This window comes from Lepisma saccharinum, chromosome 24 (assembly GCF_977018435.1).
Source record: "Lepisma saccharinum chromosome 24, izLepSacc3.1, whole genome shotgun sequence".
Classification (NCBI taxonomy): domain Eukaryota; kingdom Metazoa; phylum Arthropoda; class Insecta; order Zygentoma; family Lepismatidae; genus Lepisma; species Lepisma saccharinum.
Window position 1 is genome coordinate 39,247,655 of NC_139252.1, and position 24,041 is coordinate 39,271,695.

General features: G+C 37.4%; 1 protein-coding gene across 7 annotated transcripts in view; it reads right to left on the bottom strand.

Moving 5' to 3' along the window:
- Nucleotides 1-24,041, bottom strand: part of aralar1 (calcium-binding mitochondrial carrier protein aralar1) — a 240,737-nt gene that overhangs the window by 52,170 nt on the left and 164,526 nt on the right. For all 7 annotated transcript variants that reach the window (XM_083110224.1, XM_083110223.1, XM_083110227.1 and 4 more), the window contains 6 exons: nt 18,600-18,746; nt 15,665-15,806; nt 14,673-14,766; nt 13,316-13,406; nt 10,676-10,751; nt 4,276-4,484 (listed from right to left, as the gene is read on the bottom strand). In XM_083110224.1, coding sequence (XP_082966350.1) covers nt 4,276-4,484; nt 10,676-10,751; nt 13,316-13,406; nt 14,673-14,766; nt 15,665-15,806; nt 18,600-18,746 — 759 coding nt within the window. The remainder of the gene's footprint in view (nt 1-4,275; nt 4,485-10,675; nt 10,752-13,315; nt 13,407-14,672; nt 14,767-15,664; nt 15,807-18,599; nt 18,747-24,041) is intronic.

Sequence of the window (24,041 nt, forward strand, 5' to 3'; positions counted from 1 at the left end):
AAGTATGGATAGGTTTGTGTTGATACATATGTAATTTATTGTGAGGCCAAATGTAAACAATAGTACAAATTATTTGTGATAAATAAAAAAAATACACAGCACTTTCTTATTCATATGGTATTATTGCTTTCAAGATACCTTCAAGAGAGCACAAAATACTTTCTCCAGTTTACTTAGTTTTCTACCTTTCATGAAATTTAGTCTGCACATAACATTATTTAACCACCTTCACAAGAATACCTGCAAGAATGTTCTTGTTCTACTACAACTAAAGAGACAAACAATATGCAATTCCCAACACATACAGTATTTCATCCATGGCAACAGACAAAGGACTGGCGAGTCACTGCAAGTTAAAAATAGCTCCTACTTTCATTAAAAATATATTATATTTCTAGTATGTGCTGTGATTGAAATATTCTAAAAGAAACACTGTTACATGTCACTTATTTTACACTCTAGAATTTACAAAATACTCCTGAAAGTTGTCTTAACATGAGAAAGTTGTTTTTAAAACTAATTTTAACTCCCTTTTCCATGGTTGGCCCAACATAAGACCAATGTCAAGTTGCCAACCAACATAAACCCAACCTTTCCCACATAAAAACTGACGTTGGCCCAACGGTTGTGGTTACTTGTGCACACACATATATATAAAGATATATACACTGTATTTCTTCGAATTCATAGATGACACAAATTTAAGGTGCACTTTACATATTCTTCAGGTTTTGAAAAAAACAATACTTTAGGGTGCACAGATGTACATACCGGCAATACCAGTACTTTATTAGAACAAAACTGCATAGCAGAATTTTGTTAAGGATGATTTTTATCAATACCAGTATTTTGATGATGTAACGAGTGCACTCACGGTCCCCGAAATGACGTGTCAATCATACCCCGGCACGGGGCCAAACGTCGTTATGTGTACGGAAGACCGGTCGTGACTCTCGGTCCAGGTTTTCAAGTTCGGTACTGAGACGGTCATTTATTGTCATACTATTGCGAGGCGGAGATTAATGCCTTGAAATGTTACACTTTTGTTTACCTTTGATATGTAGACTCGAACATTCATAACACACTAATAGCATAATATCCGGTACCTGAAAAACGTCAAATAACAACACTGACGAACGGTAAAAAGTGAATATATATTGTAACAACAAAAAATATTGCAATCAACAACTGTTTACAAAGCCTCCTCAAACGCTCTCTCATTCATTCTTCTCTCTTTCACACACATGAGGTATTTTTACATGTGAAGTATGGATACAAATCATGGATCTCGTTAACATAACATTCCTTTTGATTTTTAAGCCTTATGTGAATTTAGGGCATTTGTCTGCCAGCTCCTGTGCTCTTTTAAATTAACTTAAGTGCCAGCCCTCGGAAAGCGGTTAACTAAGACAATTGGGTCGGCGTGGTTAAATCTTTCGTTCGAATGAACGTATGCATCGAGTCCTAAGCACGACATTATACAAGTTTCTCGGACGGGGGTATTACACACAAGCCTCTCTCGTCCAATGAGAACAACTACTCAATTACATAGTGATGCAAAAACTTAATTGGCTCCAGCTGCCAGAATACACTAATCAATCGTCGGCGCGAGCAAAAATTACCTTAAAAACCACTATGCAACAAATAATACTATTTCACGCACACGACCTTGCAATAAAAACAACTACGCTTTCCACAATTAAAAAAGACTCATCAGTCAACTATTGACAAATTAAATGGCGCGACGGGGCAGTCGGTTACACAAGAAATGGAGCACACTTTGACAATTTATACTAAATATTAAAGAAATGAAATGGAGCTTCTAACCCTGAATGCAGACAATTAAATTAGAACATCTGAACATGAAATTACCCTTTTTTATAACAATACCAAAAATTATCAGACGCGGGGGTTAGCTTCGGGGTTTCCTGAGTAACTTTGCGAATAAGTGAGACTTCGGCGTTAACTGTACGGTGTTGATACTAACGATGCACGTTTACATGGACATGAGACCCTCTGAAGTATACTGTACCAGACTCTGCTACATGGCGTGGTCATTCATCTCTCCTGGACGCGGGACTTGCACACGGTTCCTTTGTGGCGAAATTGTCCTCCGAGGTCGATCGCGACGAAGAATAATTGCGACGATCTGGTGTACTTGCACCTCCTTAGTACTTCGGGCGTTCCTCTTGCCACTAGCGTCGGATGTACGTGGTCACGTGCCGGTCAGGAATCTCTCCAGTGTCGGGCATCAATTGGACGTCGATCTGCAATCATCTCTCTCTGGTGACGGGCTTCGTTTGGGCGTCGTTCTGGAATCGTCCTTCCCTCTCTCTCTCTGGTAACGAGCTTCGGTTGGAACGTCGATCTGGAAACGTCCTTCGGGCTTTGGGCAGTGGTTGGTTTTGGCGTCGTCTGGCTGGCTTCAGCGTCGTTGCAGGCGTCAGGGGAGTCGACGGGCTCCCTTCTCTATCTTCTTTAGCCCTCCATTATTATGTAGTCCATGCTTGGCAAAAACAAATCACCGCGTAATCTTCACCAAAATAAGGCGCACACTGGTGACTCTCTATCTGCGATTCGTTCACGGTACGTAAGAAAACGAAGTCCACGGACGCAAAACAATGATCACGCGAGAGTGTAGCGCGGAGATGCTCTCTCTATGAAATCCGGGTAAAAACTGTCTCCGGGATCGTGGTACTCTTGTTTATATGTCACTTTCGAATTTGTCCGTTGGGAATGACGCTAAAGCTGGCTTCGCTTCGGTTTCCCAGGGGATGGAAATGACCTCTGTCCATTGTCTTGAAAGGCGCGGTCGGCGACGCGTCCTCGATCCTTGCAGGCTTGGGCTCCAGCTGGTTTTCCTGGTCATCCGTGAACATGGGTTCGAACGCCTGCTGCGACTCAAGCCCGGTAGCGGCGAAAATAATCTTTCCTTATCTCCGTGTTGGTGCAAATATGTCATGTTCTAAGCGGCGGCTGTCACTCAAGAAAAACCCGTGCCCAACTCCCGACGTCTGGCTCGGATACAAATTTATCCACAAAATAAAGAACCTCACACTTTTATATTTGAACATAAAATGAATCAAGATATAAAATTAATTTATATCGAACTGCGTTTCACATGTCACTAGATACCGTGACAATGAAACATCCAGGAAAAAACTTGATTATTGAAATTGGCAAATACTCCATTTTATATTACACTAATGCCATAAGCTCTAATTCAAGATGTCATTGAATCCAAGGTGCATCTAAACTTTCAACATTCAGCACCCTCCCCCTTCCCCTGCCAAAAAGTGTACCTTAGATTCTAAGATATACAGTATAAGAGTGTGAGGAGAGTGGGGGAGAGAGAGAGAGAGAGAGATAAAAATTAAGGTTTATTACATGTATATCCTTGCTTAATTCCATTAATGTCACGTACTTCACTAAAAATGTTACAACTGGGCACTAATTACAGTTTCAAGTGGTATCCAAACCATTATGTGCCTCCATCAGGTATCGAGGACATTACGACTGTGCTATGCTCACAAGGAAATGGCATTACCACTACACCATTGGGGAGGACCATTCAGTTGGAATTGTCCACACCCATTTGAGGATAAAGTGGACTTTTAACTTAAACTCCCATCTGAAATGTGTGTTCTCTCAATTGCCTTGATATTTTTTTACTAAATGAACATGGAACTGCAGTGATGTTCCACTGTGACGTCCATGGCTATACTGAAAGACAAGTGCAGGCACTTCTTCAGAACACTTCATTCAATGGTTCATTCACATGGAGGGGAGTCCAGTTAAGTGCATGCTTTGGTTACCGTATGCATATTTTTATTCAAGAAAAAAATGCAAGTCTTACTTGAACAGGCCTCATATTACAGATGAACTTCTAGCAAATGTGAACCAATACACATAATAGATACTGAAGGTACATGTTCCATGAGGAACTTCAATGGTTCATTCACCTCTTATGCAGGAACTTAAATGTAAAAGCACTACCTGAGGAATTAAACCTTGGGTCTACCACATGGTAGTCAGGTGCCTTACAGACTGAACTACATTACTTCCACAATTTAGCTTTCCTTCTGTTTTGGTTGATATCGATTTTCTATATTTTGGGTTAATCACAATGAGAATGATTGATGAAGTGACGAACTGAGCTAAGGGACAAACACAACGATCACCCATGTGATACCCAGGGACCTCTGACTTCATACCACAGAGATTGGTTCGACTTCTGCATAAGCAAATAGAAATGAAGTGAAAGACAAAACTCACCGTCAATTTAATAGCTTTCTCTGGAGCCACTCCCATCAACTGCGGAACTAAGCCTCTGTAGAGACCCATAAAGCCCTCATGCCTGATAACCTTTCTGCAGCAGTCAAAACTGTTCCGATACATGAGTTCACCAACGTAAGATCCCGTCCTTTGGTTCTGCAGTCTTGTTTTGACCAAATCAATTGGATACACAGCCGTAGCTCCAACAGCTGTAAGACAAAAACTACTGTTACCAAAAACTAGGAATATTCTGGAATATTCTACTATGAAATTTTTACAAATTTAAATTTTGCTGATGCGGACAGTGATTGAGTGTCCTCCTAAATCAATGTATGCATATCCAGAAGAATCACTTTTTCCACAGAGATAGGTAAAATTTCTAGATTACTGTTGTTATGAGCAGATAATCACCATCAAACTTCAATAACCAAATCTCCATTGGTAAGTTACAAAATGATACAGGGGCGCCGACTTGTCAAAATTATTGGGGGGGGGGGCCTCTGTTCACTGAAATAAATTAATGAATAACTCACTCCCTCCCTTTTTTAAGTTTTGGCCTCAGTGTTCGGAATCTCATAAAGCCCATAAATTCCTCAAAAATATCAAAATTTTTATTCACAGTTCGAATGCAGAATATTAATTGTCCATGGATGGATATGTCACAAGTTTCGTCAACCATAATAGCAAAATATTCCCGACTTTTAAAATCTGCTACCACGGAGCGCAAAACAGATCTCCTTAATATATCAATGATTTTGTTCTGAATGTCATGTGAGAGCCATTTGTAGCCCGAACGTCCCATCCACTACCCTAGTTCATGCACATCGTCTTTTGAAACTGTTTTAGTAAAACTTTTAACAATACTCATAATTACATACTTAGTATATAGTAATAAGTCATTTGTTTTGCTGTCTCTGGACATAGCCTCCCCAAAGTTGATGGTTTAGTGGTCTCAGCCCCCCCAAAGTTGATAATCTAGAACATTTCAAATGTGTATTTAAAGTTAAATTCATGTGGCACAATTCAGAGTAAACTTTACAAGAGAAGCAAAATAATACATTAGATCCTCTTAAGCAAAATTATTTGGGGGGTTCTGCCCCACATCGTTAACATTGGGGGGGGGGGCTCGAGCCCCCCCAAGCCCCATGGAGTCGGCGCCTATGAAATGATACAATACTGATGTACAAAATAAAGAACAGAAATTAATAAGTAACAGTAAACCATATATTCACTGTTAAGACAAAACAGAAAGTAGCATGGTTGCATAAAACATTATTAAGAAAGAACAGAAAGTATTGTACTAACATGAAAACTAACAAGACATGTCTCATCATGAGTTTACATCTATCCCCCTCCCCCTTTCTTCTCCACAGCTGCCGCAGTCATGTCTGTCACCTGCAGTCATATCCATCATCTGCAGTCATGCCCATTGTCTACAGTCATGCCCATCAACCAGTCATGCCCATTGTCTAGTCGTGCCCATCATCTAGTCATGTCCATTGTCTACAGTAATGTCCATTGTCTACAGTAATGTCAATTTTCTGCAGTCATGTCCACCATCTGCAGGAAAAAAGGACTAGTAATAATTTTTCCTGGGCGTACAAATATAAATAAGAATAAAGTAAATAAATGAATATCTCCAAAAATCCCATGAATATAATAACTTGTGTGTATTAGGTCTCGTGTTCAATTTTCATGTTTGGATATAGATGTTATCTGTAACAACACACTAGAACTACGAGTGTGTAGTGAGCTTGAAGAAAATTAAATTAAATTGCAATTAAATAAAAATTATCATGCTGCTATTAAATAAATATCATGGTGCAAAACAGCTTGCACCATTGTGACAAATAAAGACAGACAATATTAGGACAACACACAAATATTATTAGCATGGAAAAGCAGTTTTAACATCAAACATGCTGAGGCAACATAAATATCACAAAACATGTACAGTATATGTAATTATGAGCAAAATAAGCCAAACATTTGCCATTGTCTGATGCAAAGTAAATGTTGAATATTTTGTGAGCAGAAGCAAAGAGGCTGTGCAGTAAGCCATAATATATTATATAATTATTTCTTGCTTCTATGAAGGTCAAAAGCATAAAAGCTTGTGTTTAAAAAATGTTAAGACACTAAGTGAAAAAGATACTTTAAAAACAATTTTGACACAGAATTGTTTTTGTCTTTCTGGTAGAAATTGTGCACTCGTGAAAAACAAAAATTTTGAAATAGGTAGAACTAATGATTGAAAATATCATTTATGAAAGGGTGAAAGTTGTAGTTATAAAAGAACCAATCAAAATTTATATAGTACTTAAAAAAATATATCTATTATATCTCCATAATTGTATGTAATTTCAAAAAATGTATATGCACATTTTATTTATTTCTAAAATGTAATCTTGAAAATATATATTTCATTTTTTTAAAAAAAATAAAGACTTCACAAATTCTTTCTCATGGTGCTTCAATAAACAAGATAAAATATAATGCTCATGTGGGTACATAACTAAAGTATCTGCTAAGATTAAGGAAGACTGGTAATTGTCCAAAAACTTAATCTCTTATTAATATAATGTTCTACACCCATGGACGTCTGTAGGATTTTTTTCAGGGAGAGGCAAGCAAGGTATTCTTTTTCCCAGGGTTGCAGAGGAGACATATTTTATCCATAATAGTGATGCCCCCTCAAAAAACACTATTTCAGTCTGAAATTATCATGTTTCTTCAACGAATTTATAATAATTAACATAAGTTACTGTGACTGAATTGAAATTATGCCCCCTCCCCTGCCCCCTCTTCCAGACATCCATGTCTACACCAGTTGTATGGCAAAGCTAAATGGCATATGGGAACCCCAAACAACCTACTGGTCATCACAATGGTGACTGTTCAAATAAATCCTAGTAGGAGATTCACAAGAGAGTCAAGGCTGAGATGATCTATAAATTTTTATACATAAATTGTAGCATAGCTTGTATGTGGCATATTTCAATTTCTGATGGCAAAAAGAAACAATTTTTTGACACATTTACCTTACAAATTCAAGGTGTATGATTTATCCTTGTAAATTAATAAAAATAATAATTTAATTGAGATGATTTTGCATTAGCCACAACCTATTTATAGATAAAGTGCATTGGTAAAATGTTATTAATATATAACCTTTCTATCACTTAGGTTGATGTTCTTCCTTTCTACCTATTTTGGTTACCTTACACCACTTTCTATCTCTTGGGTTTATTACGACAATGAGAATGAATGCTTGATTGATTGATTTGGTGTTTTAAGTCCACTTTATGCACAGTAAGGCTAATCGGGACTGGATCTAGTTTAAAGTGGGATCTGAACCACTATGTGCATCCACTGGCTATCAAACCTGGGACCCCTTGATTACCAGGTGATGACGCTACAACTGCAGCATCGGGGAGGACGAATGATGAGACAAGCATGATGATATATCCATTCCTTAATCAGGTTCCAAAACTGGTTCATAGTGCATTATCCTGACCACTCTGCCATAGAGGCTAGAGAAACAGTGATTTGACAAACACATAATATATCTATGCCTGACCAGAGTTCGAACCTGAGACCTCTGGCTTTGGAGCAAGTTAATAAACCCCATTATACAAATACTATACCTATACTGACAAAGTATCTCTCATATCCTTTATAAAAAAATAAATCTAGATAATAGATGAAATACTTTTTCTGTGGTTCATTTGTGGTAGTATTATATGAGGCACATTTCAAAAGAAAGGGCCGATTATATATAAAAAGGGACTGGCAACAGTGATCGGATCATGCATGCACAGTAACATCAATTGGTTCATTGGCAACATAACAATCATATTTTTGCTAGTCAGCTGTTGGCTATCGTGTGAGTTAGACCATGTTAAAAAGTCTGAGTGATTAAATAATCCTGCCAGTTGAGAACTACGGCCTGTGATTCGATTTCTTACTGTCAAAGGTCACAATGCTGCCAAAATTCACCCAGAATTGTGTGAAGTGTATGGTTCGAATGTAATGAGTGAAGGAAAAGTATGGCAATGGTGTCGTGTGAATGGTTCCCTCGAATGGGAGCTAATTCATCACTCTTCGTATAGTCCGAACCTTACACCTAGTGACCTATCACGTTTTCCTGCACATCAAAAAGTGGCTTGGATCTCGACGATTTGAAGAAACTGAGGTGTTGAAAATGACAGTGTTGGATTGGCTGAACTCCCGGTGGCAAACTTCTATGCAGAGGGTATAAAAAAGCTTGTTCAACGGTACCAAAATTGCTTGGAAAATAATAGCGACTATGTTGAGAAATAAAGTAGATATGCACATGTTTGTAACCAATGTTCCTACTTCTTTTCTTCTTTGATATAATCAATCGGCCCTTATTTTTTAAATGCACCTCGTATGTTGTATCATAGTATTATGTATAAATGCACACACAAGAGGCTTTATTATCTTATTTATTGAACTTCCCTCATGCGTTAGCTAATTAAATTTCTTTAACAAAAACAGAAGTAATCATTCAAAAATGATCAAGTGCCTGCCTTTGGGTAATGCATGACAGTAACATACAAGAAAGAGGGGGAGGACAAATTCTTAAAAAAGCGAAGAGCATATCAAGCAGAATACACCAAGTTATTTTGTTTGTGTTCCTTACCAAGACAGAACACCAGAAACAGACGCAGCATAAAGAAAAGAAAAAACAAGGATCCTAGAGAAGATGCCTCTATCTCTTAACTGTGCTTGCACTATGACAGTGAAACACTGATACTGTCGTCTCTATCTTTCTACTATTCTATTTTGCACAAAACCCCATCCTCTTTCTACACACAAAAACAAGTTAAAAACAAATAGCATATTTGGTATCACAATTTTAAGCACAACCACACCACTCAAATTCCAGCAATTATTTACACATCTTTTGCACAAAATAATAGCAACAATAATGAAAACAAAGTGAGGGTGGTTCAGTTTTCTTGCAACAGCTCATTTTGAAAACATAAGTCATTGTTTTCAATTCTAGCACTACTAATAAAAATAATAAAACACCCTTTCTAAAACAATTTAAAAAAAACAAAGCATAAAAAAAACTTTTAAAATAAGCACAATTAAACCATGCATAAATATTCACATGAGGAACAAGTTTCACAAAAGCAAAGATCTAGAAGTATATAGTCAAACATATACATGATTGTTAGGCAATATCCAATGGTCAGTATTTACAGAGACAGAGGAAGTGCGATGGGCTAACACAAAGCTTTACTTTGCACTATTACTTTATTACACTAACTTTTAACTCAAATTTTTAGCAATGACTTCATAGTAAAATACAAAATAAAATGTGTCAAAACATGAGCAATACATACTAACCTTGTTTATTTGAATACGGAGAAACTACCACTAACTTTATCCGCGAAACTGTATTTTTCTTCTTCGTTCTATTAATTTCAGTGGCCACTGCCACCATCCATGTTGGAACTTGCAGTACAGCAACAAGTTCCGAGAATAGTGGCAGTGGCCACTGAAATTAATAGAACAAAGAAGAAAAAATGGACTCTCGGATAAAGTGAGTACTATTTTCTCCATATTTATATACTACCGCGTCTCTCTTTTCCCAATTATGAATTGTTTATTTGCTTTATAAAACTGTACTGTTTTAAAAACCAAATCCAGAATAATTTATATTTGCTCAAATATAGCACTTGTGAAAATTTCAAAGTTTTCAGACACTTTAAAACATCTCAACCCATCCATCTATTAATTCTTATTTATAACTTAAGTTTCTAGTTACCAACATTCATAAGATAATTTATTTAGAAACAACTAGAACTGAAATTTTTGTAATAATTTAGTGATTCACGAATTATATAATTAATCCTATTTTATTGTATTTTGTTAGTACCTTTTGTAACTACCGGTATTCAATAACTCAATCTTTCATTAGCACTCCTCAAAACTAAAATAAATGCACACATACATATCTCTCCATCACATAATGAAAAATGCCATTGATTTTTTGCATGCATAAAAAAGCACAAAATAATTCAATGTCACATCCCCTCTCCAAACTCATCATATATGGAAATCAAACGTCACTTTAGAGCATGGATTTTTGTGAGTGTCCATTCATCAATTTCATCATGTCATCACTCATCCCCATCTTTGCAAATTAGCCAAAAGTGGCACAAAAAGCGAAGTAAAATAAAGGAAATCAATCAATAGACTAGTATACCACATTCCATAACATACACCAGTTTCTTTCACACTCAAAATATATTATGTTAACAATGTTAAAATCCAACACACACACACACAAAACAAGCATTAAAAATTTTGCAAACAAAATAACTAACAATAAAATAATGACTAAAAAAAGTACTACAAAACTTACCACCACCAATGGAGCCTAAAGAAAACCTATAGGCGCTTTCTAAAATTTGAATAAATATTCCTCTTTCTTCAGGACTCTGCAATAAGTATATAAAAAAATCACTATCATGAATGAGATAGAGAAATCCTGCATGTAAAATTTAAATACTGGAACTACTAACAATGTCTCTGGTTTCAATGCAAAATTCAATTGGACTGAATCGGTTTACAATCAATATATTGAAGAAAACAATATATGAACTGAATTGTAAATAAATAAGTGAACAAAAGTATTCCTTAAGTCTGTGAAGCATATAGAAGTTGGAATAAATGTTTCTATAACATAAAAATCTAATTTTGACATTTATAATTCATTCTTGTGTCTGCGTAATGCACCTAAGGAAAATGTTATTCTGTTGATCATCAACATAATCACCAGTGATTTTGTGCTGCTTTTAAAATATGTTATTTTGGGCTGTTTTTTTTTCATAATAAAGAATGAACCTATCAACCTAGATGTACCATAACTTGACATATTTCTCAACCTAGATGTACCATAACTTGACATATTTCTCAACCTAGATGTACCATAACTTGACATATTTCTCAACCTAGATGTACCATAACTTGACATATTTCTCAACCTAGATGTACCATAACCTGACATATTTCTCAACCTAGATGTGCCATAACTTGACATATTTCTCAACCTAGATGTACCATAACTTGACATATTTCCCTAAGTCCAATTACTTACTGTAGAATCTAATATATAGATTTATATTATTATTTCTGCCACATTGAACAGAATATTTTTTTTAAAGAAATGAACAAAATCGAACAGTTGAATTCTATCTATCTTCATAATTTTCCATTTTAACATTTATTCACATATACAGGTATTTAGGTAAAGGTTCAAATGTGCTGATAATTTACTATCAGCTAAAAAAATAACTGAAAACATATTTACAGTGGAACAATGATTTTACATTTCCAGATTTACATTATGCACTTACGCTTCTTGGCCCCAATAAAGCAACATGTAAAAAGAAATCAATTTTACATTTTCCCACCATTATGAACTCTTCAGTAACATGGGCCTGAAAACACACCTAGTTTATAACTGTAGTTCCACTGTGGTTTTTGCCAGATGCATTCAGAGATATCTTGATTCTACATTGTCCATTCTTAATTTCTGCAAAAGAATTATCACTTTATCTATTCACTACAGCATGCTTTGATAACTTGTCTTATTTGAAAAAGAGCACACTCATATGCACATGTGGAACTCAGAGCAAGCATCATTACTGTAGCATTGTAAGAGGATGGGAGAGGCATTTCCAGAGATGCACGAAATGCACAGAAGCTGTTATCAAGTTACATGCAATTACACAAGCACTCAAATTGAGCAAACATCTATGGTTCGATGGCACTAAAGTTAGCAGATGGCTGTTTGACACAAGGGAGTGAAGTAAGGAATTCCCAATGTAAAATTAGGATCAAAGTAAGTTATTTTAATAATTCAAATTTGCAAAAGATTTTTTGCATTATTTACATTTGTTTCTTTGATTTGTTGTTTTAACTCTACTTTATTTACAGATAGGCTAATCAGGACTGGAATTACAGTTTAAAGTGGGAACCGAACCACTAGGGACCCACTGATTGCAAGTTAATGATGCTATTGGGGAGGCCCATATTTCTGTTTGTAAGTGTTCCTTGTTTTTTTAAGGGGGTCTGAAAAAGGTGAGGAGGCAGGAATCCCAAGTCTGTATCCATTATAATACATGCATTATTATTTATGCATATTTCTTATTTTATATTGCTTTTCTGCTACATTTGACTAATTACGACAATGGGAATGAATGCTGAGTACATGATGAAAACTCAAGCCCAGGTTAGGATTCAAACCTGGAATCTCTGGTGGCAAGAACTACTCAATGCCCTTGGCCTCTAAGCCACCTACATGGATGTATCATGGTATACATTACATTATTTATTTCACCATTCATCTACCCAATAGGTAGAAAAGCATGGTAAAATCACAAAAATAGGAAATCATTTAAGAAATGTATAATCTGAGTGTATTAGATTTATTATATTTTAATATTGGGAACATAAATGGTTCATTTTGAAGTTTTGGGATGACAAAATACATTGAAATGTTGAGTTTAGCTCTTGCAAATTTACAAAATTGGAAGTTTCATGTTATGGTCCAATGCCCATGTTCTTTCCGTGAACATCTTGTTTTCTTGCACACACTGAGGCGATAATTTAGAAGTGACAGTCAGAGTGGCAGAAATAAGATACGAAGATTATACAGAATTCTTTGAAGATTTCAAATTATGTGAAAAGCATTTTGATCAGAAAAACGATATATAATAAAAAATAACTTCACCGATAAAATTATATAAATTATATTATTTTTAAACAACCCACACAAAACTCATTTCATTAAACACAGGCACCAATAATACACACGTTTTGTGTAATTACACACACACACTGGCAACACTGGAGAGAGTGAGCGAGGCAGGAATTCTTGAAGTGTAGTGGGTAGGTAGGAAGCTTACAATGCGTGAAGCACTTGCAGGTCTTCACACGTGCATATGAGTTGCCAAAGACTGCACTACACTAAATATGCATGGTAGAATATCACACTTACAGTAACTGCCTTAACTTCCGCTAGTCTTTTTGTAATTTGCTTAAAATACTGTTCTGGAGCAATAGCTTGTAAGTCACTGTACACTATGCGCCTGAAAAAAATATTATGTAATTAATATTTACAATACTGCTTCTACTTCTGTTCAACACCAAGAGTAATTTCACAACAAAAAGAAAAACATAATGAACAAATCTGACATCAAATACAAAGTGCATAGAAGCTGAATAGTCTATGCCAATTGCTATGTCATAATCTTATGTTTTCTTTGTTTTAATTATATGCTGTAAAAATAACTCTCCTAGTTGCCTTGCTTAATCAATTAAAAAATACCAATACAACTGTATTCAAGTGAAACTGAAAAATAATCAAGTTTTGTTATTCATTTTAGCAATTCCTTGACTTTTCCAAGCACTTTAAATAACTACTAGACATTTTGTAGTGTTTTATATTAATAAATAATTTTCATGTCTTTTACCTTGCATGTTCATTAAACAAATCAACATTGTTGGAAATATATTATGAAAAGTAAAATAAAAGAATACTTATACATGAAGTATTCCCTCCTCCAAAACAGAAACCAATTGGAAGAGAAAATTAATTGTATTCTCAAATGGTGACCAAAAAAAAAAAGCATACAGTTGCCCCAGCTTTTTCAGGTCTCTTACGATTTCCAAGTCAGTGGGAATCCTGTGAATATACAGGTTGGGCCATGAATCAGGTGATTTTGCAACATTGAATATCGTTAGTTGTTGCACCAGAGGGCAGTTCCTGCATTACCATTCAGTTATGATGGAGTCGTAAAATAGGGCACAGCATACATTCACTGTAAAAGCATATTAAAAACAGTGATACGTGTGTCAGCACAGCATGCATTTCAGAAACATTTTAATATTCCATGTCATGATTCCATGCTTTCTGCCCATGTCATCAAAACACTGATTAAATCTTCAAGGAAATGGGTTGTAGAGACTGAATCTGAGAAGATGTGGTTCAAATTCCTGTGGCCATGCTTCGCAACGTGATGTATAATCTACCCATAAGACTGCGCAGGCATGCAACTATTGGTTTTTGTAATGCAGCGTTCATAAGTTGTGCCCTATTCCATGACTCCGTAACTGAATGGTACAGCAGGGGTTTCAAAATAGCAGTAGTCACTTATTACCTCTAATGCAACAACTAACACTTGCAAAATTGATTGATTCATTGCCACACCTTGTATTCCAGTGGTAGCTGTAGATTATGCTGTAAGGACTTTTCGAAACAGCTCAAGTTGTAAAACATTACAACATCACACATCTGAAAGTTAACTTGCTGTGAATCTCCTCGAAAGTTGAAGATTAAATTAACTCATACATACCCTGTTTGATGCAGCAAATCGCATAGCAAGAACAAAATGTCCACCTCCAATGGTGTAATCTGTGACATCATTTGGGCAGACTGAAGGAACTCCTCTGGAAAACAATATGGTGGTGTATGAACATTCTGAAAGCTCTAAGCATTTATTAAACACAAAGTGCCTACTCTAAGACTGAGGTAATATTCAAAGCTAAAAATCATTTTTATGACACAAAATAATTGATAAAATTTTATGCTACATATTTGTTAGCATGTTGCATGTTCTCAAAAATAAATTCTACAATAGATTGGGTACAACTGTTAAAGTATAATGTATCGTCTGCTATATATACCCTCATGCTTTATTCAAATGTTCATACCCATACATGCATATACTATATACTTGCATTAAGGATGGATTTATCATTACAAATTTCAGTGAAAAATGCAGGCTCGACTGGGACTGGAACCTGGTTCTCTGGCATACCATGCCATTTCTATATCAACTAAGCTACCATGCTTTTGTTCCATTTTTCAGTGTTGCTCAGTGTTTAGACCAATGGCACAATCAATATGTCACGTTGGTTTGAGTCTTGATCGAACCTGCATATTTTACTGAAATTTTTACATAGTATCTCCTGTGTGTGCCAAACCGTAAGGGATTCCTGTGTTTGACAAATCGTAAGGGATTTATAGTTTAATGTTGTGCCAAATCGTAAGGGATTTATTGTTTAATGTTGTAAATGGTAAATATAATGTACAATTAATGTAAATGAGTGCTTTTGGTTATCCCTTCCTCTCCTGGATCACCCAAGAAAATACTGGAAAAAAGGCTGGCAGGGTGCATGAAGGGTGGGGATTTTTTTTCAAATACCTCTCATATATTTAGGGAATGAGCACCCCTCCCCCCGTGCACAAACACACACACACAAAATAATAACACTTCACTGAAACCAAGTACACGATGACATTCAAAGTAATACTATGCTAGTACCAAAAATCCAACATACCAACCTTTTGTAACTTCCTGATTCCTATTGCCATTTGTGGCATTTAGATAAATTCTCTTTGCTAGTTCCATGTTGTTCAGAAGATAGTTAAAGGCCATAAAGAAAGGGAAGCTGACTCTGTGACCTCCGTGGCCACCCCCTGCTATCTGTAAAAAGCAAGAAATGACTCAGTATGAAGAGCTTACCAACAATGAATAAGTACTACAACAAAGCTTTATCAATTACTCTAGTTGAATACACTTACATCAGCACTTGACAAGCACGTAACTACCGTAGGAAAACAATTCTTTCGGACAGGTGTGAAGCCACTTTTGCACCACTGACCAAACCTCATCGTGTCTCAAAAATGCTTTCCATTCAATGCATCCTTTAGTCAGACCGAAGACAAGGAAATGTGATGGTGTGAAGTTGGGTAATTACGGAGGGTGTGGAATGCATGCAAACCATGACTCAACAGTCAACACTGTTGCTCTAGCAGTATCTGACCTCACATTGTCATGAAGGAGACACACACACACTTTTATGAACTTTAGCTTGTCTTGAATGATAACATAGGCAGATCGAACACTAATGTCTAATAGCGATGCCACCTCCTTGAGTGTGACATGCCGGTTTTCCCATATCATGTTCCCCACAGCTGTAATGTTGTCTTCCGTGAATGCTGGACCTGGGCAAGGGGAATCCTCCACACTACTGTGGCCGGTTTTGAATTTCTCAGTCCATCATACACTTGTGTACGACTCACACACCTGTCACAGGACTGAATTCTCATCAGACAATGATTCTCTATAGGCTTCACACCTTTACTAAACAAAAATTTCACAACACTTTGCTGCTCTTGCTTGGTTAACTGTTGCAAGGGCAACGCCATCTTCTCCAACTGTTTTCCAGGTTCATATGCATGTCACAGGTACGTGAAATGTGAAAGTCATCTTTTGGTAGCTCGACGTCACTACCTTTGCATACCTAACACACATTGATATCTGCCATATATGTGATGTTTAATACAACTTTTCAGGTTTTCCACTGAACAACCCTTGAATATTGCTATGAATAAGAAGGGGGAGGGGTATATAGTTTTCTTCATGAATTGTGAAAAGCCGAACCATGTGAGGACCTATGCAGCCACGTCTTGGAGAGAGAAGCTAGAATTTTACATTCATTTATTTTGTGAGTACAAAGTGTTAATGTGGTATCCTGATATAATTGTTGAATATTTTGCACCAAAACTTTGGTAAATTACTGTGCTGCAATTTCAATGAAATACGAGGTGCATCCAGAAAGTAAGTTTCCCTATTTTATCCCCATGAAGTAAACATAATGAGCTGTGTAAATTGTGCATGCGCAGCAGAGCTAAGCCGTATCAATCATATGCCAGGCGGACAGATCCCGCCCGGCACCAGTAGCGAGGCAGCAGTGGTCCGAAATGGAAGCTCGTATTCCTTCTCACGCCGCATGTGAGGTTCGGTTGGTGATAAAGTTCCTGAATGCACAAAGCATTGTGCCAATTGACATTCATCGTCAGCTCTGTGAGGTCTATGGGCCGAACATTATGAGTAAGCAGATGGTGCGTCGCTGGTGTCTGCAGTTTTCGGAAGGTCGTCAAAGTGTCCATGACGAAGAGCGCAGTGGGCATCCGTCCCTCATCACTGATGATCTGGTTGAGCTGGTGAGGCAGCGCATCATAGAGAACCATCGCTTCACGATTACGGAGTTGAGTAGCCTTTTTCCGCAGATATCGCGATCCGTGTTGCATGAGATTGTCACGCAGCGCCTGCTGTTCAAAAAATTGTGTGCCAGGTGGGTGCCGAAAAACCTGACACCCGAACACAAAATTAAACGTTCAGGAGCAGCACTGACATTCCTGCAACGGTACCATGATGACGGCGATGATTTCCTCGACAGGATCGTCACGGGTGATGAGACGTGGATTTTGCACTTCACCCCGGAAACCAAGCAGCAGTCAATGCATTGGCGGCATAGTGGATCTCCGGTCAAGAAGAAATTCAAACAGACGCTGTCGGTACAGAAAGTGATGTGCACCGTGTTTTTGGACAGGAAGGGCATTTTACTCATTGACTTCCTCCCCAGAGGTGAAACGGTGAACGCTGACCATTACTGTGAAACACTAAGGAAATTGCGACATGCCATTCAAAACAAGAGGCGTGGCATGCTTACTGCAGGTGTTGTGCTCCACCATGACAATGCTCGTCCACATACGGCTCAGCGCACAGCAGCTGTTTTGACGGAATTTGGCTGCGAGTTGTTTGATCATCCACCTTACAGTCCTGATCTGGCTCCCAGCGATTTTCACGTTTTCTTGCACCTCAAGAAATTCCTGTCCTCCGGTGAGCGTTTTGGCAATGACGAAGAGCTGAAGACGTCTGTCACACGCTGGTTCCATTTACAGGCGGCAGAGTTCTACGACAGTGGGATCCAAAAGTTGATACCACGATACGACAAGTGTCTCAATTCTGGTGGTTGCTATGTTGAAAAATAGCTGAACCTTTGCTGTACTTGTTGCCAATAAATGGTTTCCTGAAACTGTGTTGGTTTTTTTTTAAAAAAAATAGGGAAACTTACTTTCTGGATGCGCCTCGTACTAATATTAATCAATATTCTGAGCAATTTGTAATTGTTACTATATTCAATCATCTGTATTGGTTATAGTGAGAATTGGCATTACCTGATCCTAATTTTAAGCATTTTAAGCCAATTACAAATAGAAGTGAAAAAGCTAAGTTCTGGTGCATTGAGTTTAAAACTTGATTAAGAGGTATTTCTATAAACTTGTATTCAAAGAATTGATGATAAGAAGCAGTAATGCATGAAACCTAATGTAATTTGTATCTATCTTTACATTTCAACAATCCTCTATCCACAAAATAATGTAAATTATAAATTACAGCTTTAACGAATCTTAGTTACGAGATACTTACTGCAACCAGGTTTGACTTTACATCCTTGGTCAATAGATGACTCTTGATGTTAACCATAATATCCTGGAAATCAAGGGCTGAAATGAATCCAGTTCCATTCTTGTCAAACCTCCGGAAGGCTTCCACAGCATATTCTTCATGAAAGTCCTACATAACAAACATAATTGTAATGGCTTAACTGTAAACATATTAGAAGAACAATTATTTTCTAACTACACAAAAATATAATAAACTCTGGTTAAGATGGAACATTCTACATATTGTAAAAAAAATCAGTCACAAATTGCAATCATCTTCATGTCATAACTTGTTTTTTCAAGCTTCCTTCTTGGAAAAGTCAACAGACTGTACAATTTCAACACACTTTTCAGCTAGATTAAGTCAAACGAAGACTACAGGGAAAGGTGGGTGGGATAACACCCCACCCCTCCAGCATGTAAAAACTAGCATTAAAAGTGGCAAAAACAATTTTAAAGGCACACTTTATGCACAGTTTGGCCATACTTTACAATGGGATCTGAACCAACATGCTGTGCTCAGTAAGCAAATTGAACATGGAACCCCTTCATTACAAGGCAGCAGTGTTGAAAATTAACAAAAGGTCATCATCAGAATGGGGTATCTTAACCTTGACATCTAAAAATATGCCATCACCTTCAAGATGTCTTAACTCTAAACAGTCCATTAAGATAGGAATGAATGTTGATAATTTATTTAGAGGTCTAATGGTTTCTTTCGAATAGTCTAAAATTAAACAATATTCTCATCACGAGATGCCCAAAAGAGGAAAAAATATTCTCAGCTAAAATAATAATAGTATGACCTCTTTACACCTAAAATGACATGATCACCCACACAGATTGAATCTAGCTAACAATAAGCCTAGTAGGCAGGAGCTAGGAAAGGGCCATCCGTCCTATACAAGATAAGGTTGTTAATCTGCCACAGACATATGGTAACTCATTTGCTAATATATGCAGATGATGTTGACTTAGAAAATTATGTAGATATTATTTAAAGGGAAACCTTGATGTTTTTAAGATTAGCAAATGAGATAGATTTCGAAGTGAGCAGAGAGAAAGACTAAATATATCCTTACAGACTAGAACCAAGTGTTGCATGATAATCAAACCTTAATTATAGATAACAATCCAATTACATCAGTTGCTAAACTGAAATACCAGGAGTACTATTAAAATGGAAACCGTATTAGAGGGAATTAAAAGTAGACTTAATACAGGTCATCTTCATCGTCCTTCACAGTTTCCTGCCTCTGGCTGGGCCGGCATAGAAGTCAAGCCTCTCCATTTTTTCCTGGTCTTCCACAATTCCTCTCTTTCCACGGTGTTCCAATCTTGTCCTCTTCTCCTAACACTCTCCACTATCTGCTCTTTTCATTGACATCTTAGTCTCCTCCTTGGCCTTATTCCCACTCCTTGTGCATTGTAAGCTCTTACAGGTAGTCTTTCTGCATCCATCCTCTTCATGTGTACGAACCATCTCATCTGTGCCTCATCTATTCTGTACTGGAGCTTCACCAGCCCCACTGTCTGTCTTATCTCCTTATTCCTTATTCTATCCCTTATAGTCTTCCCCAATATACTAGGTACATAGTATGTATTATATATTACTTTCATGCATTTCATAGGTAAATCCCTGTTCAATATTAATCTTCGAACACTTTGACATAGACCAAAACCCATTTGTCCGCTTCTGTTTACCTCATCATCTATTCTTCCACTTCTCTCAATTATGCTTCCTAAATATTTGAAACTCTCCACTACCCTCAACTCTTCCATATCCACCTTTATTCTTGGTTCAATTCTGGCTCTGTTTCTTGTTGTTATTAGCACTTCACTCTCTTCTGCACTGAATTTCATTCCTGCTCTTCTGATTTCCTCATTCCAACTATGAGGCTGTGTCTCAACTACTTCTTCCCTGTTTCCCCATATTACTAAATCATCAGCGAACAACAGGGTCTTCGTCTTCTCCTTTCCTATCTTCCTCCCCACCTTTTCGTTACTTGCATCCATTATAATTATGAAGAGCAGTGGGGAAAGAGCACTTCCCTGTTTTAGTCCATTATTTATACTGAACCACTCTGTTCTTTCCACTGATGTCTTTACACAGCTCTGGTTGGCCTTGTATGTGCTCTGTACTCTACACCATATTTCTTCCCCAACTCTTTTCTCTCTTAGTGTCTTCCAAATCTTTATTCTGTCCATGCTATCATATACCTTTTCTATATCTGAGAATGTCATAATCAAATTATTTCCATACTCGTACTGCTTTCCTGTAATTGCCTTATGGTGAATATCAGATCTACTGTTGATCTGCTTCTTCTAAATCCATACTGTTCCTCTCTCATGTTCTCCACATTCTCCTTATTTCTTCATACTCTTCTAAAATGTTTCCCCTTTTATCCCTTAGCTTACAGTTGTCTCCTCATTCTTTTCTCCTTTCTCTCACCAATCCATACAATACTTTCGTGTTCCCATCTACATCTTCTTCTAGCAATTTGGCCCATTCTTCCATCCAGTTTCTTCTTTCCTCCTTTACTATTGTTCTTGCCTCTTCGTTCTTTTCCATGTACTCTTTTCGTGCATTTTGTAATTTAACTTTAAACCATTTTCTAAATTCATCATTTTTGTTTTTCACTGCCTCTAGTTCTTTCATTCCACCGTGATGTATATCTCTTCTTTCTTTCTTGCTTGTCCTTCCACATACCTTTTCGGCTGCCTCTGCTAATTGTTTTAAATTTTATCCATTCTGTTTCTACTTCTTTGGGTTCATCTCTTGGCACTTTAGTTTGCAATATTTCATGTTATTTCTCTTTTATCATCTTGTTCTTCAATTCCCACACTCTTATGCTTCTCTCTTCTTCCTCCCTTCTATTTCTCCCATTTCCTACTAGTAGCCTGTGGTCACTGTCTTAAAGTTCTCACTGGGTATTTGTTGAACTTCAACGCAGATATTTCCGTAACTTGGTACAAGGAGTAACAACACGTGCTAACAGTTAATTAACACTTTATTAGTGTCTAACGCGACCGACCGCGACGCGATGTACATTGCTACATTCTTGGTACAATACAACCTTCTTGGAGAGCATTCTCCACAGACTACTCACTACAGAGCAAAAAACAAATGATAAGTCAATTTGACCATGTTGGGAAAGTGTGTCTTTTGTACAACGTTCAACACTTCCCCTCAAAAACAACTTTCACAAGCTTCCCTTTACAAAAAAACATTGTTACACTTTAACATAACAATAAGTACACTACTTTTAATTTCCCACTCCCATTAAGCCACATAATTTAGCAAACCTAACTTTTGCTAATGGTTTCGTGAGAACGTCTGCTACCTGACTTTCAGCATCAATGTGTTCCACATTTAACATTTTTTCCTGAAACTTTTCTCTTACAAAATAATAACGCACCGCAATATGTTTTGAGCGTTTATGAAATTCAGGATTTTTTACTAACTTAATAGCACTAGCATTGTCCACCAGCAGTGTGGGCATTCCTGTCAGATGAGTGATCTCATCCAATAGTCTTGTTAGCCATATCACTTCCTTCGCTCCCTCGCTGGCTGCCACAAATTCAGCCTCTGTTGTTGATAGAGCAACCGACTTCTGCTTCCGGCTCATCCAGGATATCGCTCCACCTGCATACTTGCATAGAACTCCAGTTGTTGAGCGTCTTGTTGTTGGATCTCCACCATAATCTGCATCACTGAAGGCTTCCAGGATCCCAGGATTATGATTTGAATTGTAGCATATTCCATAAGCAGTGGTTCCTCGTAGATACTTGAAAATTCGTTTCACTGCTTGCCAATCAGATAGTCTTGGACTGTCCAATGCTTGCGACACTAATCCAACAGCATAGGAGACATCTGGCCTAGTGACTGTAGCCAGATACATCAAGCTGCCAACTGCTTCTCTGTAAGGCACACTAGTGTCTACTAACTGCTGTGTGTTTTCTTCCCCTGCATTTACACTTCCCTTTTCAGCAGGTGTTGACACAGCATTTGCTTCACTCATGCGAAATTTCTCAAGAATTTTCTTTGTATAGTTTTCTTGACATACAAAAATAGAACCATCGTCCTTTTGTGTTATTTGTATGCCCAAGAAACAATCTAATGACCCAACCACAATTTCAAATTCTTCTTTTAGAGTTCCGAGAAAACTGTTGATATCTTCAATATCATTGCCAGCAACCAAACCATCATCCACATAGATGGCTACGATCATTTTCTTTCCATTTTTCTTACGAATGAACATACTGGGATCAGCTTTGCTGCATGTAAAACCATGCTTCGACATGAAATTCACAAATCGTCTATTCCAGCAACGAGGTGCTTGCTTCAGTCCATAAAGACTCCTTTTTAGCTTACACACACGACCAGTCCCGTCATCAAACCCTTCAGGTTGACACATATAGATTTCCTCATCAAGTTCACCATAAAGAAAAGCTGTTTTCACATCAAATTGAGCTAACTTCAACCCTTCACAAGCTGCAACACTCAGCACAGTTCGTACAGTATCAAATCGAGCCACTGGACTAAAGGTTTCATCGTAATCAATCCCACTCTTCTGTAGATAACCCTTCGCTACCAGTCTTGCTTTAAATCTGTAGATACTGCCATCTGCTTTGGTCTTTACTTTTAGAACCCACCGATTATCAATAACTTTCTTATTGCTTGGAGGTTCAACTAGTATCCAGGTATGGTTCTTAGCCAAAGACTGCATTTCATCTTCCATTGCTAATTTCCACTCTGCAGCATTTCTTGATGACATGGCATCTTTATATGAGCTCGGTTCTAAGCAATCTACCTGTAACACATAACCATCTTGCCACACTGGTTTCTGCACCCTTTGACGATCTCGCAATTCATAACGTGGTTCACTTCCCCCAGTTACATCTCCTGTATCATCGTAGTTTGCAGACTCACTCCCAGGGCTATCAGGTTCTTCCACAGTAGATTCAAACATTACTGATTTTTCTGGTGAAACAATTTCAAAAGACTCTTTTACTGGCAAAATTGTTTCCGTGCAAAAAATAACATCACGACTGAGCAACACTTTATCAGTTTTCTGATTCCAGATGCGGTAACCATCTTTTTCATCACAGTAACCAATCAGAAGACCCTTAATGCTCTTTTTGTCCCATTTCTGTCGCTTTTGCTTTGGTACATGAACAAAACACTCTGTTCCGAACACTTTCAAATGATCTACACTTGGTAAGTCTTTTCCATACCAAAGTTCATATGGTGTCTTCTTCTCTACAGTGGTTGGTCCAGTTCTGTTCAGAACATACGTTGCAGTATTCACTGCTTCAGCCCAAAGTTTCACTGGAAGACCTTTTGAATGCAACATCGAGCGTCCAGATTCAACCAATGTTCTGTTCTCACATTCTGCAGCTCCATTCTGTTCAGGTGTATAAG